The sequence below is a fragment of the Lepus europaeus genome, chromosome 13 (assembly GCF_033115175.1).
Source record: "Lepus europaeus isolate LE1 chromosome 13, mLepTim1.pri, whole genome shotgun sequence".
Taxonomy (NCBI): domain Eukaryota; kingdom Metazoa; phylum Chordata; class Mammalia; order Lagomorpha; family Leporidae; genus Lepus; species Lepus europaeus.
The window spans coordinates 24201457-24221732 of record NC_084839.1 but is presented as its reverse complement, the minus strand read 5'-3'; the positions used below and the strand labels follow the sequence as shown (position 1 = coordinate 24221732).

Genomic DNA, 20276 nt, shown 5'->3' with positions numbered 1-20276 from the left:
CCCAGGCTCAGAGAAGTGAAGTCGGTTGCTTAAGGTCACACAGCCAGCCACAGCAGGACCCACGCTCAGGCACGCTCCTCTCCCAGATGTCATGCTAAGCCAAAGAGTTTAAATAACTTTAAGGCTCTGTGGTTGTTGAGTGAACAAAGTCACTAAGTGGGAGCCGATGATCATAATCGCCCATGCACACGGCGATCCTTAAGGGCGTCTCATTTGGTCCTCAGCAGAGCCTTGTGGGCTTGCATTGGCTCTGCTTCACAGGCGGGCTACCTGAAGCGCAGGTTCATTTCTTCAAAACCGCTCGGTAAAGCGGCAGAGCTTAAAAAAAAAAGAAAAAGAAAAAAAGAAAAAGAAAGAAAGAAAGAGAAAAGCCAAAGGTCTTTGTTCCTGAACGCTCCCTCTAAACCTAGCTCTCAACAATCGCCGCGCTCAGCTCTTACGGTAATGTCAGACCCATAGGAGACGCTCAATACATATTTGTTGAATAAATGAAAGACTGAATGAGGAGGCGAACGGAATCCGGCCAGGCGATGAATGGCAAAGACACTTAACAAGCTGACGCAGTCTGCAAGCAGGAGACGGCTCAAACCATCCTCCTCGCCACCCCTCAGCCCTCCCGCGCCCGCAGCAGACCCCCCCCCCCCCCAGGTGCCCGAGACCCTCGCCACTGCGCGGGTCCCCGCGCCCCCGCCGGCTCGCGGCCAAGCGAGGCGAGCGCGCCGGCGGGACCCGGGAGGCCGCCATTGAGAGGGTCGTGGGAGGAGCCCCGAGAGAACCGGGTTGGGGGCGGGGGATGACGGCGGCGAGAGCCCCGGCGGGGCGGGGCGGGCCCGCACGTCCCGGCCGGGCTGCGGCGGTGCGAGCCGGGCCAGCGCTGCAGAAGGCGGCGGCTGGCTCGCCGGGACGGTCACATCCCGCTGCAGGGGCTGGCGGGGGCAGCCGCACTGCCTCGCGCCCGGGGGACCCAGGCCCGCGGCCAGGCCGCTCCGGCAACGCCCCCTGCTCCCTGGCAGGCTGAGCTTGAGGTGGGGGGGGGGGGCTCCCCAGACCCGCGCCCGTGCCCCCTCCGCAGCTCGGCCCCGCGCTGCCCGCCTCGCCGGGCCGGCGCCGGGATGGGGTAGGGGCAGCGCCAGAGTCGGGCGATGGGCCCCGCTCTGGGCACGGAGCAGCCCCCCGAGGCCTGACCGACCGCGAGGACCCGCGGAGGTGGGTGTGGGCAGGGCGGGCCGCGCGCGGGGGGCGCAGGGCGAATACGAGGGCCGGGGAGGAGCCGGGGGGACGCGGGAGAGCGGCTGCGGGCCCCAGGCGCCCGGGACGGCGGCTTGCCCACCGCGCGTTCTGGGCAGCCCTTGACCTCGCACAACTCCTGCTGCCGCCAGGACCCCGCCTGGAATGTCAAGCGGATACCCCCGTGCCCCGCAGCGGACGCGGTGGGGACCATGGCTTCGCTGATGCCCCTCTCCCCATATCTAAGCCCCACGGTCCTCTTGCTGGTCAGCTGCGACCTGGGCTTTGTGAGAGCGGGTGAGTGAAGAGGTCGGAGCGGGGTGGGGGCCGACCGGAGAGGGCCTGTGGGGGAAACCTGTTAGCCTGCTCACACCCTGGCACCCGCAGATCGGCCGCCCTCTCCTGTGAATGTGACTGTCACTCACCTCAGAGCCAACTCAGCCACCGTGTCCTGGGACGTCCCAGAAGGCAACATCGTCATTGGCTACTCCATTTCCCAGCAAGTACGACCCACCCTCCCGCCACCCCAACCCGTGTCCTTGGCTCTCTGGACTTCCCCGGAACTCCCCGGGGAAGAGGTGGGAAGCCGGGGGGCTGGCATTTCCCCGCTCCAGCGGCCCTTTCCATCCTCCCTCCTTGGAGTTCTTGGATGCTCTGGGTGAGCCTTGTGGCGCGGGCCTGGGATGAGGCCGTGCCCTCGTCTCCCTGCAGCGGCAGAACGGCCCCGGGCAGCGTGTGATCAGAGAGGTGAACACGACCACGCGGGCTTGTGCGCTCTGGGGCCTGGCTGAGGACAGCGACTACACGGTGCAGGTCAGGAGCATCGGCCTCCGAGGAGAGAGCCCTCCAGGGCCCCGGGTGCACTTCCGAACTCTCAAGGGTTCTGACCGACTACCCTCCAACAGCTCCAGCCCAGGTGAGGAGGATCGGAGCTACTGGACGCCCCGGCTTTTCGCCTCTCACTTGCTTCCCCTAGGCAAGCAACAGTCTAGCTTCGATGAATAGCAGGATGATTTAATTCCTTGTACTGCCAGGAAAGGAAGCGAAAGCAGGTGGGCAGGGGCTGGGTAGAGCCAGGCTGTCAGGAATCATTTAGGGGATGGGCTTTTCAGCTGCTTTTACCCAACCTCATTTCTTAGCATCACGTGCAGCCTTCCTGAACAAGCACCTGACCTGTAGCCCTTCTGCCTTTTTGTTTTTCACCACCTGTCCACCAGTGCCATCCTCCCAGAGAGGAGCTGCCCTACGGCAACTTCAGGGGCAACACTGATGGGTCTAGTCTAACTCTGCCCCCTTCCCCAGATGCTCCATCTCTAGCTGGCTCCCAGTCACCCGGAGTCTGTCTCTCCTCCTTTGTCAGGTGACATCACAGTGGAGGGCCTGGATGGAGAGCGGCCGCTGCAGACGGGGGAGGTGGTCATCATCGTGGTGGTGTTGCTCATGTGGGCTGGTGAGTAAGCAGATAGGTGAGGGGCCCAGGGACTTAGAGAGTGAGACTCAGTGTGGGCAGGCAAGAGGTGACCAAGGGTGTCAGGAGAGCAGGGGGAGACGCTTACCCGAGAGTGGCTGATCGGGAGAAGTTTGAAGAGAATGAGAGGAGGCTGTGGGAGCCTAGAGAGGAAGATCGCCTGGGCACCGGGTCTTCAAGGAGTTGCTTCTTGCATCGTCTAGAAGCTGTGCGGGTACGGTGCTACCCTTCAAGGCTGAGACTGTATTGTTGTGTTTCAGCTGTAATTGGGCTGTTCTGCCGTCAGTATGACATCATCAAAGACAACGACTCCAACAACAACCCCAAGGAGAAGGGGAAGGGGCCAGAACAGAGTCCTCAGGGAAGGCCAGCGGGGACAAGACAGGTGATGTGGGGGCCAGTGAGGGTGGCAAGGGTGACTTTACCCCAGAGGGGCAGCCAGGGAAAGGCAGAGGACAAAAATGGGCAGGACAAGCAGGAGAATGGATGGTCCGGGGTTGGGGAGGCTGGCGAGAACCGGGGGCGCCCACTACATTCTGGAAATTAGAGACCCAGGCCATTTTCTTTCACAGAAAAAGTCACCATCCATCAACACCATCGACGTTTGAGTGACGAAACAGAACCCGAAGACCACTGCGCTAAGGACCTGGGGCTAGGGCTGGGGTCAGGGACAGCCTACGATGGTGATCTGCCCGAGTCTCCCAGAGGGTGATGGCACTCCCACACTCTCAGGCTGGTACCCATCCTCTTTCCACTGTGAGCAGGGCCAGAAGGTAGGTCTGTTAGAGTCTGCACCCCTGGACATGGAGAGCGGCTACGAGATGGGATAGCTCCTCCCATCCCGCAGGCCCAGGGGAGAGTGACCTGTTCAACACTACCCCATTCGGTCCCAAAGAGGGGCCCCATTTCCCCTGCGTCAGGACTCTCGGCACCCCCAGCTGCTCTCACGTCTTGCCTCTGGGCCTCAGAGAGAGGCGCTGCAGCAGGCCCTCCTCCTCTCCCAGCAAACAGAAGGCGTCGTCCCGGCCTAGAGGCAGATGCTGTACTGCACTACTCCAATGTCTTCCACGGAGCCTCAGGTGCTCCCCCCGCTCACCGGCAGCCCCTCCAGCTGCTGGTGATCTCGCCCCTTGGACATTTTTCCAATAAAGGTTCTTGGACAAACTGGAACTGACTGTATGGTATACTGTACAGTATGCTGAAGATGTGGTCCTGCCTTGTCTCTCTCCTGGCTCTCCAGGGGGCCCTCAGATCACCTCCAACTCGAGAGGCGCAGACTCACTGGAAGGTGCTCGCTTCTGTTCTCTAGCCTGGAATGGGTGGAGAGGGATGACCCAGAAGAATGGTGTAGGACGCTAAGGCCTAGTTTCTTTTGCTTTGTTTGGTGAGAAGGAGGGAAAGGAGAAAAGACGCGCGCACTTCCAGCGCCGGGGGACACTAAGCTCTAAAATGTGAGAGGGCCGCCAGCCTTTTCGTCTTTACCGCTGACACTGGCAGCCAGCTCCGCACCATTTCATTTTCAGATTCCTTCATTACCATGGGGCTAACGGTCCACGCAGGACTGAGCACTGGGGACTAACAAAAGTGGATCCCTCTGTGCCACGTGCTCCTGTCCTGTGTGTTCCTGTGACTGCACTTCTTGCCTTTGCTCTCCCTTTCATCTTTGTCTCTGTTCAGCAGGTCCAAGTGAATAATAACTGTTGAGCAGAATTGAGTTTGTATCCACGCTTAGCCACCATGACCTGAGGATGATTCTGGAAATAAAACTGAGGGATTGTGTCTCCCCTGTCAAAAACATTCTAATTTGGGCTCTGAGGCCTACTTGTGTCCTGTGGAAAAAAGGGGCTATTCCCCGTGCTTCCCTTGCTTGCAATGGGGAGTTGGTGGCAGTGAAAGAAATACCTACTGACATTCTCAACTCCAGCAGGGGAAAAACACAGTCTAAATGGAGAGCATATGAGACACTTTCTGGCGGGTTATGGGTCATTCCCAACGGGGATTATGAAGAACTCCTTTTGAGCATTTTGATCTCTCTGCTATGCTACAAGAAATTAGTCTCAAAGGGACCCCAACTCAAACAAAGGTCAAGAAGTCACTATCTTCAACTAACCACGCTGCAAGCCCAGGTATCACAAGGCTTAGCCAGAACCTCTCAGGTGTGCCAAGCTCGTCTGCCCTGCCCCCTGAACCCTAAAAACATCCTGCTCTAAGCAGCAGTCTCACCTACCATTACCCAATCCGGGGCACTTTATCTTTCCCTGGACAAGGTTTGCATAACACATCTCAAACTCTGGAACCACCATCATTTCTTGGGACAACAGTGTCAGAGGGAATATATAGAAGCAAAACGCGGTGATAACGAGCTAGGAGTTGGGAAGGAATGGAATCAGCTCTGGGTTGAATCCTAGTTCCATCCTGTACTGACTGCCTTAGTTTGGGCAAGCGACCCCTCTAATCTCGAGACCCCCGGTTGGTAAAATGTGGCTAATAATAATGCTATCCCCTTCAAAAGGTGGTTTTGAGATTAAGTGACATCACGCACGTACACTTTGCACATACGGAATATTCACTGTTAGCTATCGGTATTAGCCCCGTGATCCTGTGCAAGCTGCATAGCCTATTTGGGTTCCTTTTGGTCGATTGCAAAAGGGCCATCACAGCAGCCGCGCTGATCTCCCCAGAAGTTGTGAGGATTCAAAGGGGATGCACTCAGTCACGTATAAATCCTCAAAGAGCGAGAAAGCCTACATTACGACTACGATTACGCAGGACCCGGAGTTTGCCGAAGCCCGTGGGCGGGGCTTGGGCTAGGGTTCGCAGACAGCGACGGGATTGGTCAGGAGAGGATTCCGCCCTCTCGAGGCCCCGCCCTCGCTTTCATCGCGCATGCGCACGTTCTGTTTTCTTCGGCGCGCACCTACGTGCTGACCCTGCGACGTGTGTTGCGCTCGGGTCGCGTAAGCGTCCGCGGCTGTCGCTGCGGCTGCGTGACGGGTTGTCCAGGTAACCACGGGAGTTGTCGCTGTCGGGTGGCATCTGAGAGACAGGTGTGCGCCATGCAGTTGAAGCACCTGAGGACCCTGCTGAGCCCTCAGGTGAGGAGTTGCGTGTCTCTCCCCTCCCCCGCCCGCCCTGCGTTCCCAGAGCAGTAAGGGAACTGCAGTTTAATGATGTTGAGCGCCTACTGTGTGCAGAGCGCAAAGTGTGCGGCGGCGATCCGACTCTGCCCCGTTGATCCGGCGTGGAGCAGGCGAGATGGACCGCTAGCCGTTGTGGTTTTCATGACATTCCATAAATGCCGGTTGTGTGCCAGGCCCCGTGCCGAACCTTTGGTTCTGACGGTGAAGCCGGAGCTCCTCGGATTCGGGAGAGGCCGGGCCCCAGGGGAGGAGTCCCGAAACGGATTCGTCCCAGCTCCGCTGCCCTTTAGCTAAGTATCCTGCTGTCCGACCGTAGCCCTTATCACACAGCGTCCCTCTCCGAACACTCACTGGCCTCTTCGTCTTGAAAATCAGAGTACCGCTAATAGCAACTCAAGGGGTTTCGGGGGAGAGTTAAGTACAAACGCCAAAGAGCATTGTAAACTGAAAAGCAATGTGAAAATGCTTTGACAAAGCTGAAACCACAGGATGACATAAAGCTGGTAAGAATATCTTCATTATTGAGCGTTTAATATGTCCCAGGGCAGCGTAGCTGAAAGGCAGGATTGTGGTTTATAGAGTCAGCTGTACCCGGATTTAGCTTCGAACCATGACCATCTCCCACGTGTGGTGGGAGTTGTAAACTTGGGGAAAGTCCTTCTCTTTTCTGTGCCTCACCCTCCCCACCTGGAAAGGGGGAATAGCAGTAGCATCTACGCCAGAATTATGAACTAAAATGGGATACTGCATGTCAGACACTTATCAGCATGCCAGTCTATTCCCTACCTCATTGGATTCTGTGGCTGTCCTATGAGGTATATATTATGGAGAAAGGAAAATTAATTAATTGTTAGCATCAAGAATGCTTCCCAAAAGTGGCATTTGGTGCCCTGGGAAGCAGCAGGTGGTGGATCAAGTCCTTGGGGCCTTGCCACCACCATGGAAGACCTGGATTGAGTTCCAGGGTTCTAGCTTTCCTGGCCCAGCGTAGCTGTTGTAAGCATTTAGGGAGTCAGCCAGTGGTGGAATATTTCTGTCTGCCTCTATCTCTGCTTTTTTTAGTGAATACTTTTTTTTTTAAGTTTGTGGAAATGGAATTAAAAGAAGTCTTTTTTTTCAAAATGCATTGATAATAGAAGGAAATTAGAACAAGAGAGCACCGTACTCATTGCTCAGTGAGCTGCCCTTTGAATCTGAAATGTAAAATTCCTTTACCTTAATGGAAAAATAGGAAATGAAATCCTTCAATCTCTGAAAATTAGATGATGCCATGGCGCAAGTGCGGCCATGCCCAGGATTGGGCACAGCCATGGGGCGGGACAATTAGCAAAGCTTGGTGAGGAGCTCTCAGCCCTTCCAGCCTCAAGTAATGAAGACTGGAAAGAGAATGGCCATGGTGTGGCTGCTTTCTGGCTTGGTGTTGTTGTGTTGTGTTGTGTTGTGAAAAGGAACCGTTTTCCTTCTGATTTGGGAGGTAGATGGCTTCAGAGTGAAAAGTGATTAAGTCAGAGCTCTAGAGCGCGAGGAATTAAACAACTGGAACAGAAGCTAAATGTTCTGTTTCATGGAGGCAAGTCCTTAGTGGCAGAACCACAGGGAAGCAGAGCTGGTGGTGGAAGGGACAGATGTTGAGAATAACCCACCAAGAGATGAGCACTTCCAGCTTGGGTCCCCATGAAGTGGAGAGTTAAGGAGAGGAGGAATAATAGCGTTTTTCATCCTAGGTTGCAACTCTAATTATCTCGTACCCATTCTATAGCTTTCACTGTCTCTTCCTCTTTGCCAGTGTAGCCCCAGACTCCTTAGCTTCACTTCAGAGGTTTTTCCTGAACTGGCCCAGTCTGTTTTTCCTGCTTTACCTCCTCTATTTTTATTTATTCATTTGAAAGGTAGAGTTATGGAGAGAAGGGGAGAAGATCTTCCATCTGTTGGTTCACTCCCCAAATGATCATAATGGCCTGGGCTCAGCCAAGTTGAAATCAGGAGCCTGGAACCCCATCCAGGTCTCCTGCATGGGGGCCCAAGTACTTGGGCCATCTTCTATTGCCTTCCCAGGTGCATTAGCAGGGAGCTGGGTGGGAAGTGGAGCAGCTGGGACTCCACCCAGCACTCATATGGGGTGCTGGCATCACAGGCCATGGCCTACTCTGCTATGCCACAATGCCAGCCCCCTATTCTATTTACGTGGTAGTTTCAGCTAGCCTAACTTATTCTTCCTTGATCAGAACTTGCCTTTGCTCATGTTATTCATTGTAATTTCCTACTCAACTGTATCCATTCTTCAAAGCCTAACTTTGATCATGTAAGTATAGAATTATCTTGGGCTTCTCCAAATGAAACTGTATAACACACTTCTTTTATGGGACTCTTCTTACTTTGTACCAACTTAGTAACTCCTAGATAAGTTGCACTCTTTGTTTCTCTCTACAAGAGCCTTTCTCAGTAGAGCACTCAAAATATATCAATTGAGGCCGGCGCCGTGGCTCAACAGGCTAATCCTCCGCCTTGCGGCGCCGGCACACCGGGTTCTAGTCCCGGTCAGGGCACCGATCCTGTCCCGGTTGCCCCTCTTCCAGGCCAGCTCTCTGCTGTGGCCAGGAAGTGCAGTGGAGGATAGCCCAAGTGTTTGGGCTCTGCACCCCATGGGAGACCAGGAGAAGCACCTGGCTCCTGCCATCGGAACAGCGCGGTGCGCCGGCCGCAGCGCGCTACCGCGGCGGCCATTGGAGGGTGAACCAACGGCAAAAGGAAGACCTTTCTCTCTGTCTCTCTCTCTCTGTCCACTCTGCCTGTCAAAAATAAAAATAAAAATAAAATATATATATATATATATATCAATTGAATGCTTAGCTGAAGACCTAAACTTGGGGCCCACACTGTGACGAAGCAGGTAAAGTTGCTGCCTGCTGGCACTGGCATCTCATGTGGGTGCCAGTTTGAGTCCTGGCTGCTCCACCTCTGATCCAGCTCCTTGCTGTTGGCCTGGGAAAATGGTATAGGGTGGCCCAAGTGCTTGGGTCCCTGCACCCATGTGGGTGACCCAGAGGAAGTTCCTGGCTCCAGGCTTCATATCGACCTGGCCCAGCTCTGGCTGTTGCAGCATTTGGGGAGTGAACCAGCAGATGGAAGATATTTCTCTCTCTGTCTCTCTCTCTCTATCTAACTCTGCCTTTCAAATAAATAAATAAATAAATAAATAAAGCTAAAAAAAAAAGAGAAAACTTGTCAGACTGCTTGAATTTATTCTAGTAGCAGATCTGGGATACAAGGGAGTAAAGAGCCCATTACACTGACACATTGGTGCAGTTTATTTGGCACATTGCCTCTTAGTGCATTTGTATTGTGGGTGTCTAGAAACACATTGTTTGGCCGGTGCCACGGCTCAATAGGCTAATCCTCCACCTGCGGTGCCGGCACACCAGGTTCTAGTCCCAGTCGGGGCGCTGGATTCTGTCCCGGTTGCTCCTCTTCCAGTCCAGCTCTCTGCTGTGGCCCGGGAGTGCAGAGGAGGATGGCCCAAGTGCTCAGGCCCTGCACCTGCATGGGAGACCAGTAGAAAGAAGCACCTGGCTCCTGGCTTTGGATCAGCGTGGTGCACCAGCTGCAGCGGCCATTGGAGAGTGAACCAACGGAAAAAGGAAGACCTTTCTCTCTGTCCCTCTTTCTCTCACTGTCCACTTTGCCTGTCAAAAAAGAAAAATAATATAATAATAATAATGAAACACATTGTTCTCCCAGTCTTGGGTCTGATGGCCTTGGAGTCCAGGATGAGCCACAGGCATCTCTCTCTCTCTCTCTTAAAGATTTATTTATTAAAGATTTATTTATTTATCTGAAAGGCAGAGTCAGAGAAGGAGAAAGAGAGAAATCTTCCATCTGCTGGTTCACTCCCCAGATGCCTGCAGCAGCAAGGACCCCAGCCAAAGCAGGAGCCTATAGCTTCTTTCAGGCCTCCCATGTGGGTGCAGAGGTCCAAGCACTTGGGCCATCTTCCCTTGCTTTCCTAGGCACATTAGCAGGGAGCTGGATTAGAAGTGGAGCTGCTGGGACTTAATCTGGAGCCCATATGGGATGCCAGCATCCTAGGCAGTGGTTTAACCTGCTGTGCCCCAGTGCTATCCCCAGATCTTTTTGTTTTAAGGAAGGGACAAGGGTCCAGCAATGTGACATAGCAGGTTAAGTCACCGCCTGTGATACCGGCATCCCATATGAGCACCGATTCAAGTTCTGGCTACTGGGATTCCAATCCAGCTCCCTGCAGGTGTGCCTGGGAAAGCAGTGTAAGATGACCCTCCCCTGCCACCAACCTGGGAGGCCTGGATGAAGCTCCTGGCTCCTGGCTTCTGCCTGGCCCAGCCCTGACCTTTGTGGCCATCTCGGAAGTGAACCAATAGCTGGAAGATCTCATCCTCTCTGTCTCTCCCTCTCTATATATAACTCTTTCAAATTAAAAAATAATAATAATAAAAAATAAGGAAAAGACCATGAAAGGAAGAAAATGGACCAAAATCACCATAGAAACAGTGGAACTTGGGGCCAGCGTTGTGGCAGGTAAGGCCACCACCTGTGATACCCATGTTTCTCTGCAGGATGGAGCTGCAAAGGTGACCTGCATGGCTTGGTCCCAGAACAATGCCAAATTTGCTGTCTGCACTGTGGACCGAGTGGTATTGCTGTATGATGAACATGGGGAGCGAAGAGATAAATTCTCCACCAAACCAGCTGACATGAAGGTAAAGAGGGTACTTCTGTGTGCCTACGGATGGGCTGTACAAATTTGGAAGACTTCCTAGCCCACCTGCTTGCCATAGGCATAGGAAATGGCCTATTCCAGCTTTTCTTGGTATAAAACTCTCCAGACTGTTAGAACACACATGTACATTTTTTCTTGTGTGTATACTCACTGTGATTCTTTTTTTTTTTTTTTTGGACTCTTAGTATGGCAGAAAGAGCTACATGGTGAAAGGCATGGCTTTTTCTCCTGATTCCACTAAAATTGCCATAGGACAGACTGACAACATCATCTATGTCTACAAGATTGGAGAAGATTGGTAAGGCCAGAAACTGGGAGATAGGATGGCCCAGCAAAGAAGGGGAGGGCAAGAGAAGTGCCCCACTGGGGAGGGGGAGAGTGGGATGGAGAGCCAAGTCCAGGCAGGAATGACAGACTTTCTGGAGTCTGCTGTTCCTTCCCTCCCATTGCCTGCCCCCTGGGTTCTGCCATCCCATCAGTCTGGGGTCCACAGGAGGCCCTGTGAGACTCTGGGATCCAGAGGGTATTGCGGCTTTGTTATGAATTGTTCCCAAGCTCCTCGAGCTGCCTCTCAGGCCCCCTTCTGGGGCTTCTACAGAGTGGTAGGAAACTCTAGAGGCCAGGGAAGGTGTTTGCTCTTTCTTCCCTTCCCTCAGCATCATTTTTTGGCCATTTACCTATGGAAGTAGTTTCTAATGGGCTTTCCCTCCTTTTACTTGGCAGGGGTGACAAGAAAGTCATCTGCAACAAATTCATCCAGACGGTAATTCAGACCAGTCCTGGGAGCTTAAGATGAGCAAACTATCAGTCTGCTCACAAACGTAACCAGGAGTTGCCTTTCGGAACATCTGAATCAGGCTTGTCCTGGGAGGAGCGTGCTGCCTGTCCGCACACCTGCTGTCGTCTCTTTTCCTGCTAGGAGCCCGGCTGTGTCCCCTCCTTAGGGATAGGAGATTGGGGGGTGGCATGTGGGGAGGAGGGGGTGGCGTTCTCCATGTTAGACCTGTGCTAACCCGCACAGATGCATTGTCCTTCTCATCATGTCTCTGCACAGAGTGCTGTCACCTGTCTGCAGTGGCCGGCAGAGTACATCATTGTCTTTGGTCTGGCCGAAGGGAAGGTAAGGAGGGAGGGGAAGCACAGGAGAGGCTGGGCTAGGAAGGCGGTTCAGGAGAGAGCAGTGTGCTCCGCCTTCTCCCTGCGGGGCAGGTGGCCCACGGGGCGGGGGGGGGTGGTGGTGGTGGTGGTGGTGGTGGTGGTGTGCCAGTTGTGTTGTTTCGGCTCTTTTCTTTTTCTTTCCTTAGGGCTTTGGGTGAAGTTCAAGGTGGCCTAACCAGGCTTATATTGTTCCCTCATTTCAGGTTCGTTTAGCAAACACTAAAACAAGTAAATCGTCTACCATCTATGGGACAGACTCTTACGTGGTATCACTGACAACAAAGTGAGTAAGAGAGAGTCTCAAGAGCTTAAAAATGTTAGGAAAAATCTGTCTAGACTGGGAGACTGTAGATGAAAGATGGGAGGGCTGGAAACAGGAGCCGTAGGTAGGGTAGAGTTTGACAGAGAAAGGGGACTTTGCTGGGGAGAGAGAATGATCTCTTCCTAGATTTTTCTCCTTTCTTCTTTCCCCTCTTTTCAGTTGTTCTGGGAAAGGAATCCTCTCTGGCCATGCAGATGGTACCATCGTCAGATATTTCTTTGACGACGAAGGCTCTGGAGAGTCACAGGTATGAATAAAGGGGGCTCTAGGGTGGGGTAGAGGGGATTCCAGGAGCCCTCCCAGAAGAGGTTGGGCCTCTGAGGCATTGAGATGGAGGTGCTTCACAGGAGGGAGCAGGCTAAGGAGGAAGACCTCAGGGAGACAGCTGGGTGCTGCCACAGGAAGGGGTGGTGTTCAGGAGACTGGAGCTCGCCGTTTATAGGAAGGCTGACTCAGCGGAAGGGACCTTTAGATGAAGAGAATGAAGACTGAGGGGAAGGGAAAGTGAAGATTATTCCCATTTATGCTTAAAAAATGCATTTATGTATATCAATTCATAGAAAAATTAACCATTTTCTCTGGAGAAGAGAAAGGAAAGATGAGGGATAAAAGGGAACTTGGATGTTTTACTTTATATAGCTCTGTGTTGGAATCTTTTACACTTGGAATTATTTAGATTATTAACTCAGCCCCCTAAAAAAAGAGGACCATGTGCTCGCTCTGTCTGTGGGCGGAGACAGTGTTGGCTAAAGTGCAGGACGCGTGCCTCTGGGGAATTTCACTAAGCGCATATGAGAGGTCTTCAACACGCAACTACTTTGAGGTTTCTCTAGAGCACGAAGCCAGCAAAGTGCGTGTATGTCATGTGTTTGTACACGCATGCTCACACACAGGGATGAGACAAAAAGATGGTTTGTGGAGCCTTCAGACTTAGGATGTATCACAGCGGGAAGGTGTTGGGAGGAAGCTCTCTGCAGGGTGGGGTGGTCAGAGTGTCTGGTGCTGGAAATGAGGCATTTCCGAGGCAGAGTCCTCAGAAAGTGATTAGCCCTCCTTCTGTCCCAGGGGAAGTTGGTTAACCACCCGTGCCCACCCTATGCCTTGGCTTGGGCAACGAACAGCATCGTGGCTGCAGGCTGTGATCGGAGGATCGTGGCCTACGGAAAGGAAGGCCACGTGCTACAGACGTTTGATTATAGCCGTGACCCTCAGGAGCGGGAGTTCACCACAGCTGCAGCAAGTCCCGGAGGCCAGTCGGTGGTGCTGGGAAGCTATGACAGGTGGGTCCCCTCTCCAGTCGCACCTTCCGTCTGCTTTCCCTGTGCGCCCTCTGCGGTAGCCACATTATCCTGCGTGTGACTGGGAGACTGGACCACAGTCAGGCATGTCTTCAAAGGCAGTCTCAGAAGGCCATTCGTGCACTTCCCTCTTCAAGCTCGTGCCATCCATTGGCCCACTGGCAGTTCCAAAATGCACCGTGCCTGGGTTTCACCTCCGTGCCTCTCCCTGGGCTCCCGTAGCAGAAGTCACCTCCATTTCATTTGTGTCTCCACTGCCCCTTTCAGACCACTGGCGTGGAGTGTATCACATCTGGCTCCACATCTGGCTAAATTGAAGAGTCCTTGAGAAGAAGGCCTTTTGCTCATCTTCTTATCTCCACTGACTGAATTAGCAGTTAGTACTTCCTCTGTGCTCAGCTGCATGGGGAGTGAATGGCAGAACAGCAGATAACCAGCTACGACTGGATCCCCCACGTTCTGGGAGTGGGTTTAACCCAGCCTTGTCAGGCCTGTCTCCCAAGCCTGTCAGTCTTATGTTTCTCTGTTGCTTTTTCTTCCCTGACCCCATTTCTCTTTTCTTTTTTCATTATTTCTCTAGCACTCACAGTTCCTTTTTCTCACCTGCCCTTTTTCTTTTCTTTTCTCCGCTGTCATCACCCATACTCCATTTTATTTTTGCCTTGATCTTCCCAACTTCCTTCCTTCCCATCGTTGTGCCATCTCCTGCTAGACTTGCCGCCTCATCTGTTCTATTGCCTTTCCTCTGAGACAGCGAGACCAGTCTCTTCCTTCTCTTCTAAGTTACATGCTTTGTTTCAGACTTCGAGTGTTCAACTGGAGCCCTCGAAGAAGCATTTGGGAAGAGGCGAGGCCCAAGGAAATTGCCAACTTATACACCATCACCGCCTTGGCCTGGAAGCGAGATGGCTCACGGCTGTGCGCGGTGTGTTACTCCTAGCCCTTTTCTCCATTGTAAACCCCCTCCAAACTAGAAAAAAAATCCTGCTTTATCCTGAAGCACTCTTCCCTAACACTGAAGAATCTACTCTTTCCTTCTGAACCCAACCTAAAGATCCAGTGTTAAAGGCAGGAAAGAGAAATTTATACTTAAGCGGACACCAACGGGGCAGAGTTGTGTAGGCAGGGCTGATTTCTCCCTAATCCCTTCAATATACAGTGCCTTTGAGCCCTGTGATTGCTCCGTCTTTCCTTCTGCCACTTCCAACAACTGCCGGTCTTTTCACTGCCAGTGCTTCAGATTCTACAGCCTTACACTTTGCGGCCATCTCTGGATGTGCTGCCGTGCCTGTGTGCTGTGTGTTACTCTCTGTGCCCTCCCTTTCCTTCTAGGGTACACTTTGTGGTGGTGTGGAACAATTTGACTGCTGCCTCCGAAGGAGCATCTACAAGAACAAGTTTGAGTTGACTTACGTGGGACCTAGCCAGGTAAGCAGCTGAGAGCTTGCCACTCGGACGTTGTGCGTGGCGCATTCTCTGCCTTCTGGCCACAGTCAATGTCAAGTGTAATGGCCATCCTTCTGGTAGAGCTGCTCCGGGGAGTAGAATGTGTCAGGGCTCGTTCTTCCAGCCTCTTCCAAGAAAATGCTTAAGCTTCAGGCTTAATGCATGCTGTTGACTGGGGAAGTTGATAAATAGGACAGCCAAGATGAACTCTTGTTTGGGGCCTCCGAACTCACTGGGCATGATGCTGCAAGCTAATTTTTTAGTTCCTGAGCCTACTTTCTCCTTTTATATACTTCTTTCCTTCTTTCTTTCCACTTAGTATTCATTGGCTCCTTCATTCTTTCATTCTCTCCAGAGACATTTATACATTCTCTGCTATGTGTCAGCATTGTTAGGCATTGAAAATGTGTAGATGAGTATCTATGGGATATTGTTCTTTAACCAAGGAGATCATTATAGCAAAGAACACAAACATATCAAAAAAATATAAGACACTCTGGTGAATGATATGAAGGTTTGTATAGGGAGCTATCAGAACGAAAAGAGAGTGATTGGTTTTACTCAGTGGAACTTTGAGAATCATGTGAGTATTGAAAGAGGTATGTATGGAAGCGTTGGCTAAATAGTGAAGCCCTACATAAACATAAGGATCCATCATCAACAATATCCTGGCCCAGGGAGGAAGCCAGCTGCTGGCTTTGTTCAGCACTGTGGACGTGGGCAAAGGCCATAGCACGTTCACCCCTCTTTTGATCTGGGGAAACCTAAGGGGCTCAGACTTGTCCCTTACCAAGGTGATTGTGAAGAACCTGTCATCGGGGACCCGAGTGGTACTCAAGTCACGCTATGGCTACGAGGTGGAAGAGGTGAAGATCCTGGGGAAGGAACGTTACTTGGTGGCCCACACATCAGACACGCTGCTGCTGGGGGACCTGAACGCCAATCGCTTGAGTGAGGTAGGAACCAAAAGTGGAGAGGTGGGGAATAGGACAGCCTGGCTTGTTACCTCTATGAACCCAGGGTCCCTGGGGGTAAAATCTCCATGGGAGGTGCCAACATTCTGTTTTCAGGGAATGAGACTTGGGAGGGTTGGAGTCCTGGAACAGGAATCACCAGAGTTGGACTGTTTTTATGCTGTCTCTCAGAAACATAGGGACCAAGGCAAAATCTGACATTTGTGCAATGCCAAAGCCTCCCTGCCTTGATCTCTGTCTCCCACTTGTCACTCTGTAAATGTTTCTGGGTTGATTGTCTACGTTGTTTCTTATGTCTTTTTTCCCTTTACAGGTAGCTTGGCAGGGATCTGGTGGCAATGAGAAGTATTTCTTTGAGAATGAGAATGTGAGTAGAGCTTGACTGACTATCAGCATCATGGTGAGCCTCTTTCTGGCTCCTATGTCAGAAGGGTGGCAAGGGATGGAGGGACAGCTGATAAAGAAAGAGGGAAGATGAGATAGGCAGGGGAACAGAACAAGGAGAAAAGTGGGAGTCCCCTTGAACTGATAACACCTCCCTCTACTGTTCTGCTTCATGCGACCTTCCTACCATATAACAATTCCATTCTTCCCCAGGTATGCATGATCTTCAATGCTGGAGAGCTAACCCTGGTGGAATATGGGAGTAATGACACCCTGGGTTCTGTACGCACTGAATTCATGAACCCCCACCTCATCAGGTAACCTCACACAGCTCTCTAAATCCTTACAACCCAGAACAATTCCTCTTTGACTTTTACATTCTGTCTCCTGAGGTTAGTCTAAAACCTTCAACACGTAAGTACTTCAGAGCCTTTGATAAATATCCTGACTACTTAAGCCCATTTGGCCTTACCTACCCTTCCTATTTCAGCGTCCGTATTAATGAGCGGTGTCAGCGAGGAATGGAAGATAATAAGAAGTTGGCCTATCTTGTTGATATTAAGACTATTGCTATAGGTAAGACGCTCATAATTTTAATAATGAAATAGATGTTTGTATTATACTCCCATATCTCAGGGATGTTTTAGATGGTGAATCCAGGAATCTGAGAGACACCAGGTAAATACATAACTCCACTCTCACATTAATATGTGCAGTGCTCAAGTCTATGCATAGGTCTATACCTAGATGTCCAGTATATACCCCCTCATATATACTGTATAGAGCTGTCCATATTCATGTTCCCCGGACTCAAAAATTGTGAATGGTAGAGAGGAACCATTAGCAAATTTATGAATTTTCCTGTTTAGGCTTCATGGAATCATAAACTCTTAAAACTAGAAGAGGGCTTATTTTTTGTATAGTTTGTTGTTGGTACCTATAATGATAAAGACTATTTTTATCTCACAAATGTTTGAGTTTATACACTTTATTTTATTAATATTTAATTTTTATGATGAGATGGTTCAAGTATAGTAAAAAGTACAGAGAATAACATGGAGTTCTCTAAAAAGTATAGGGACCTATATAGTATACCTGTAAAAATGGGCTCAAGTCAAACCAGCCACTTCTCTACTTGCTACCTGTGTGATCTTAGCTGCTAACTTACGTAACCTTTCTGTCTCTCAATATCCTCACCAACAAAATGGGGATAAAACTAATATTTGCCTCATAGGAAAAGACCTTAGGCAAGTTTCTGGTACATACTAAGTACTTGATAAATAAATGTTAGCTATTAATAATGATGTTCTCACTTATTCACCCCTACCCGGTTCTGTCAAATCCTAACATCTGTTATTCGTAGACATTTAAGTTGTTAATTTTTCACTACTACAGTGATTCAGTTTAGAAGTCTATATGTAGAGTGGAACTGCTGAATCATAGAGGAAATATATCTTTAAGTCCACTAAATAATTTCTAAATTGCTCTCCAAAGAGGCTGGATCAATTTACACCTTCCTCAGCAGTTAGAGTTCTCGCTGTGTGATATCCTCTCCAATACTTGAAATTGCCTGACCTCATAATTTGGCTCACTGTTGTATGTGAAACAATATGTGATTGTATTCATTTCATTTATTTATTGGCCATTTGGATTACTTCTGTGAATTGCCAGTTCCTCTCCCTTAACTCATTTTTTTAAGATTTTATTTGTTTCAGAGTTACAGACAGAGAGAGAAAGGTCTTGCATCCGCTGATTCACTCCCAAGATGGCCACAATGGCCAGAGCTGAGCCAAACCGAAGCCAGGAGCCAGGAGCTTCTTCTGGGTCTCCCACATGGGTGCAGGGCCCCAGGCACTTGGGCCATCTTCTACTGTTTTCCCAGGCCATAGCAGAGAGCTGAATCAGAAGAGGTGCAGGGGCCAGCGCAGCTCCGGCTTTGCAAACAGCTGGGGAGTGAACCAATGGATGGAAGACGTCTCTCTCTCTCTGCCTCTCCTTTTCGCTCTGTGTAACTCTTTCAAATAAATAAATCTTTAAAAAAAAAAAGAAAAGAAAAGAAAAGAAATAGAAGAAGAGGAACAGCTGGGACATGAACTGGCACCCGTATGGGATTCTGGTGCTACAGGTAGAGGCTTAGCCCACTGCGCCACAGTGCTAGCCCGCCTTAACCCATTTTTTAAATCAGGTTATCCCTTATTGATTTGAAGGTCTTTGCAAATACATATGTAGACTCTTGGTTATTAGCATCACAGAAATTTTGTCTCAGCCTGTGGCTTTTCTTTTTATGTTCAGACATTTTACATTTTAGTGTAGTTCATTTGTTACTTTAAAAAGTTTCTGATTTTTGAGGCCTTATTTTAAAAATTCTTCCCTATGCCTTCCTGTACTTTAACACTTTAAAACTTTGCTTTTCACCTGGAATTTATTTTTATGTATATTGTGGGTAGGGATCTAATTTTGTTTTTTTTCCATATGTTTAACCAGTTATTGAAAGTCCGTTCTTCACCCACTAATTTGTAATGCCATTTCTCTCATAAACCAAATTTCCATACAGATGGACCTATTCTTAAGATAGTATTACATTTCATGAATATTCTATTTCTTTAAAAAAATTTGTATGTATTCATTTGAGAGTCAGAGATGTCTCAAATGCCTGTGATGACCAGGCTGGGCCAAGGCTGAAGTTGGGAGCTGGGAACTCAACCCAGGTCTCCCCTGTGGAGTCAGGGACCCAAATACTTGAGTTTCTGCTGCCTTTCTGGGTGCACACTAGCAGGAAGCTGGAGTCAGGAGCCAGTGCCAGAGCTGAGTACCCACGCCAGGCACAACGGTGTAGGACTTGAGCATCCTAATTCCTGCCAAACACTCACCCCGTGAATATTATATTTCACATCATGTTGTTGAGTTCAGATACGTAGGTATCTATGATGGAAATAATAATTTTTTTATTTTTTAAAGATTTATTTATTTTTTTGAAAGTCAGAGTTACACAGAGAGAGGAGAGGCAGAGAGAGAGAGAGGTCTTCCACCCGCTGGTTCACTCCCCAATTGGCCGCAATGGCTGGAGCTGCAACGATCCGAAGCCAGGAGCCAGGAGCTTCTTCCAGGTCTCCCACATGGCTGCAGGGGCCCAAGGACTTGGGCCATCTTCTACTGCTTTCCCAGGCCATAGCAGAGAGCTGGATTGGAAGTGGAGCATTCAGGTCCCGAACCAATGTCCATATGAGATGCCGGCACTTCAGGCCAGGGTGTTAACCCACTGTGCCACAGCGCTGGCCCCAATAATAATGTTTTATTACTCATAAGATAGCTGAGATTATAGTGACAATAAAGGGCCATGAAATTTTGGACAATACGATTTACTGTGTAGGTCCCATTTTCAATATATGTAAAATGACAGTTCTTTTCTTAACCTTTTCTGGTCACCAATTCCTTTGAGCATCTAATAAAAAAATCACAGAACCCTTCACCAGAAAAAAATGTATATAGCCACACATAATTTTGTGTATAACTTCAGGGTTCACAGGAAGACATCCTTGTAGCTGTAGCTTTTTGTGATTCTACTTAGAATTGGGACATTGAAACCTGGCTTGACTACTTTGCACTTTATTTATTTTTTTATTTTGGAAAGTTTTTGATTAACATGCATACTTGTACATCTCTGTAGGGTACAGTGCAATATTTTATCAGTGTATACCCTGTACACTGATCAAATCAGACAGTCGGCATTTCCACTTCTTATGGTTTCTCTGTTTGCAGCCTACCAGCTCCTCTCTTCCTGTTCTATATACAACATGTGATACATTACTGTGCATTTGCAGTTGCCCTACTATGCAGTAGAATGTTAGACCTTGCTACTATCTTTACCATTTTGATTTTTTTAATTATTTATTTATTCATTTATTAGAACAATAAACAGTTCCCATTTGCTGGTTCACTCTCCAAATGTCTGCAAGGAGGAGTGGAGCACAAAGTCAAGAATTCATTCTCAGGGGCCAGCACAGTGGCGTAGTGGGCTAAGCCTCTGCCTGCAGCACCAGCATCCCATATGGACTCTGGTTCGAGTCCCAGCTGCTCCTCTTCCAAACCAGCTCTCTGCTATGCTC

The 20276-nt window shown here is 50.1% G+C and overlaps 2 protein-coding genes across 2 annotated transcripts in view; both read left to right on the top strand.

Moving 5' to 3' along the window:
• The first annotated feature begins 534 nt into the window (after window positions 1-534).
• On the top strand, window positions 535-3563 carry FNDC4 (fibronectin type III domain containing 4). Its single transcript, XM_062208824.1, has 8 exons — window positions 535-710; window positions 765-1206; window positions 1380-1524; window positions 1615-1730; window positions 1939-2143; window positions 2588-2677; window positions 2956-3080; window positions 3268-3563. Exons 1-8 carry the CDS (start codon window positions 535-537, stop codon window positions 3301-3303), a joined length of 1335 nt encoding a protein of 444 aa, XP_062064808.1. The 3' UTR covers window positions 3304-3563.
• A 2050-nt stretch (window positions 3564-5613) lies between these two features.
• IFT172 (intraflagellar transport 172) overlaps window positions 5614-20276 on the top strand; it is a 42227-nt gene continuing 27564 nt past the window's right edge. Inside the window, exons 1-14 of the mRNA XM_062209160.1 lie at window positions 5614-5790; window positions 10425-10568; window positions 10774-10886; window positions 11312-11351; window positions 11643-11708; window positions 11950-12029; window positions 12228-12315; window positions 13134-13348; window positions 14168-14291; window positions 14699-14794; window positions 15607-15768; window positions 16100-16153; window positions 16384-16487; window positions 16661-16746. Coding sequence (XP_062065144.1) covers window positions 5752-5790; window positions 10425-10568; window positions 10774-10886; window positions 11312-11351; window positions 11643-11708; window positions 11950-12029; window positions 12228-12315; window positions 13134-13348; window positions 14168-14291; window positions 14699-14794; window positions 15607-15768; window positions 16100-16153; window positions 16384-16487; window positions 16661-16746 — 1411 coding nt within the window. The 5' untranslated portion in view covers window positions 5614-5751. The remainder of the gene's footprint in view (window positions 5791-10424; window positions 10569-10773; window positions 10887-11311; window positions 11352-11642; window positions 11709-11949; window positions 12030-12227; window positions 12316-13133; window positions 13349-14167; window positions 14292-14698; window positions 14795-15606; window positions 15769-16099; window positions 16154-16383; window positions 16488-16660; window positions 16747-20276) is intronic.

What these genes read in the sequence shown, in the direction of transcription:
- FNDC4 (XM_062208824.1), top strand. Translation starts at nt 535, where the DNA reads ATGGCAAAGACACTTAACAAGCTGACGCAGTCTGCAAGCAGGAGACGG. An exon ending in GACCGCGAGGACCCGCGGAG is followed by an intron (nt 1,207 to 1,379) that starts GTGGGTGTGGGC and finishes TGCTGCCGCCAG; the next exon opens with GACCCCGCCTGGAATGTCAA. An exon ending in GGTGTTGCTCATGTGGGCTG is followed by an intron (nt 2,678 to 2,955) that starts GTGAGTAAGCAG and finishes GTTGTGTTTCAG; the next exon opens with CTGTAATTGGGCTGTTCTGC.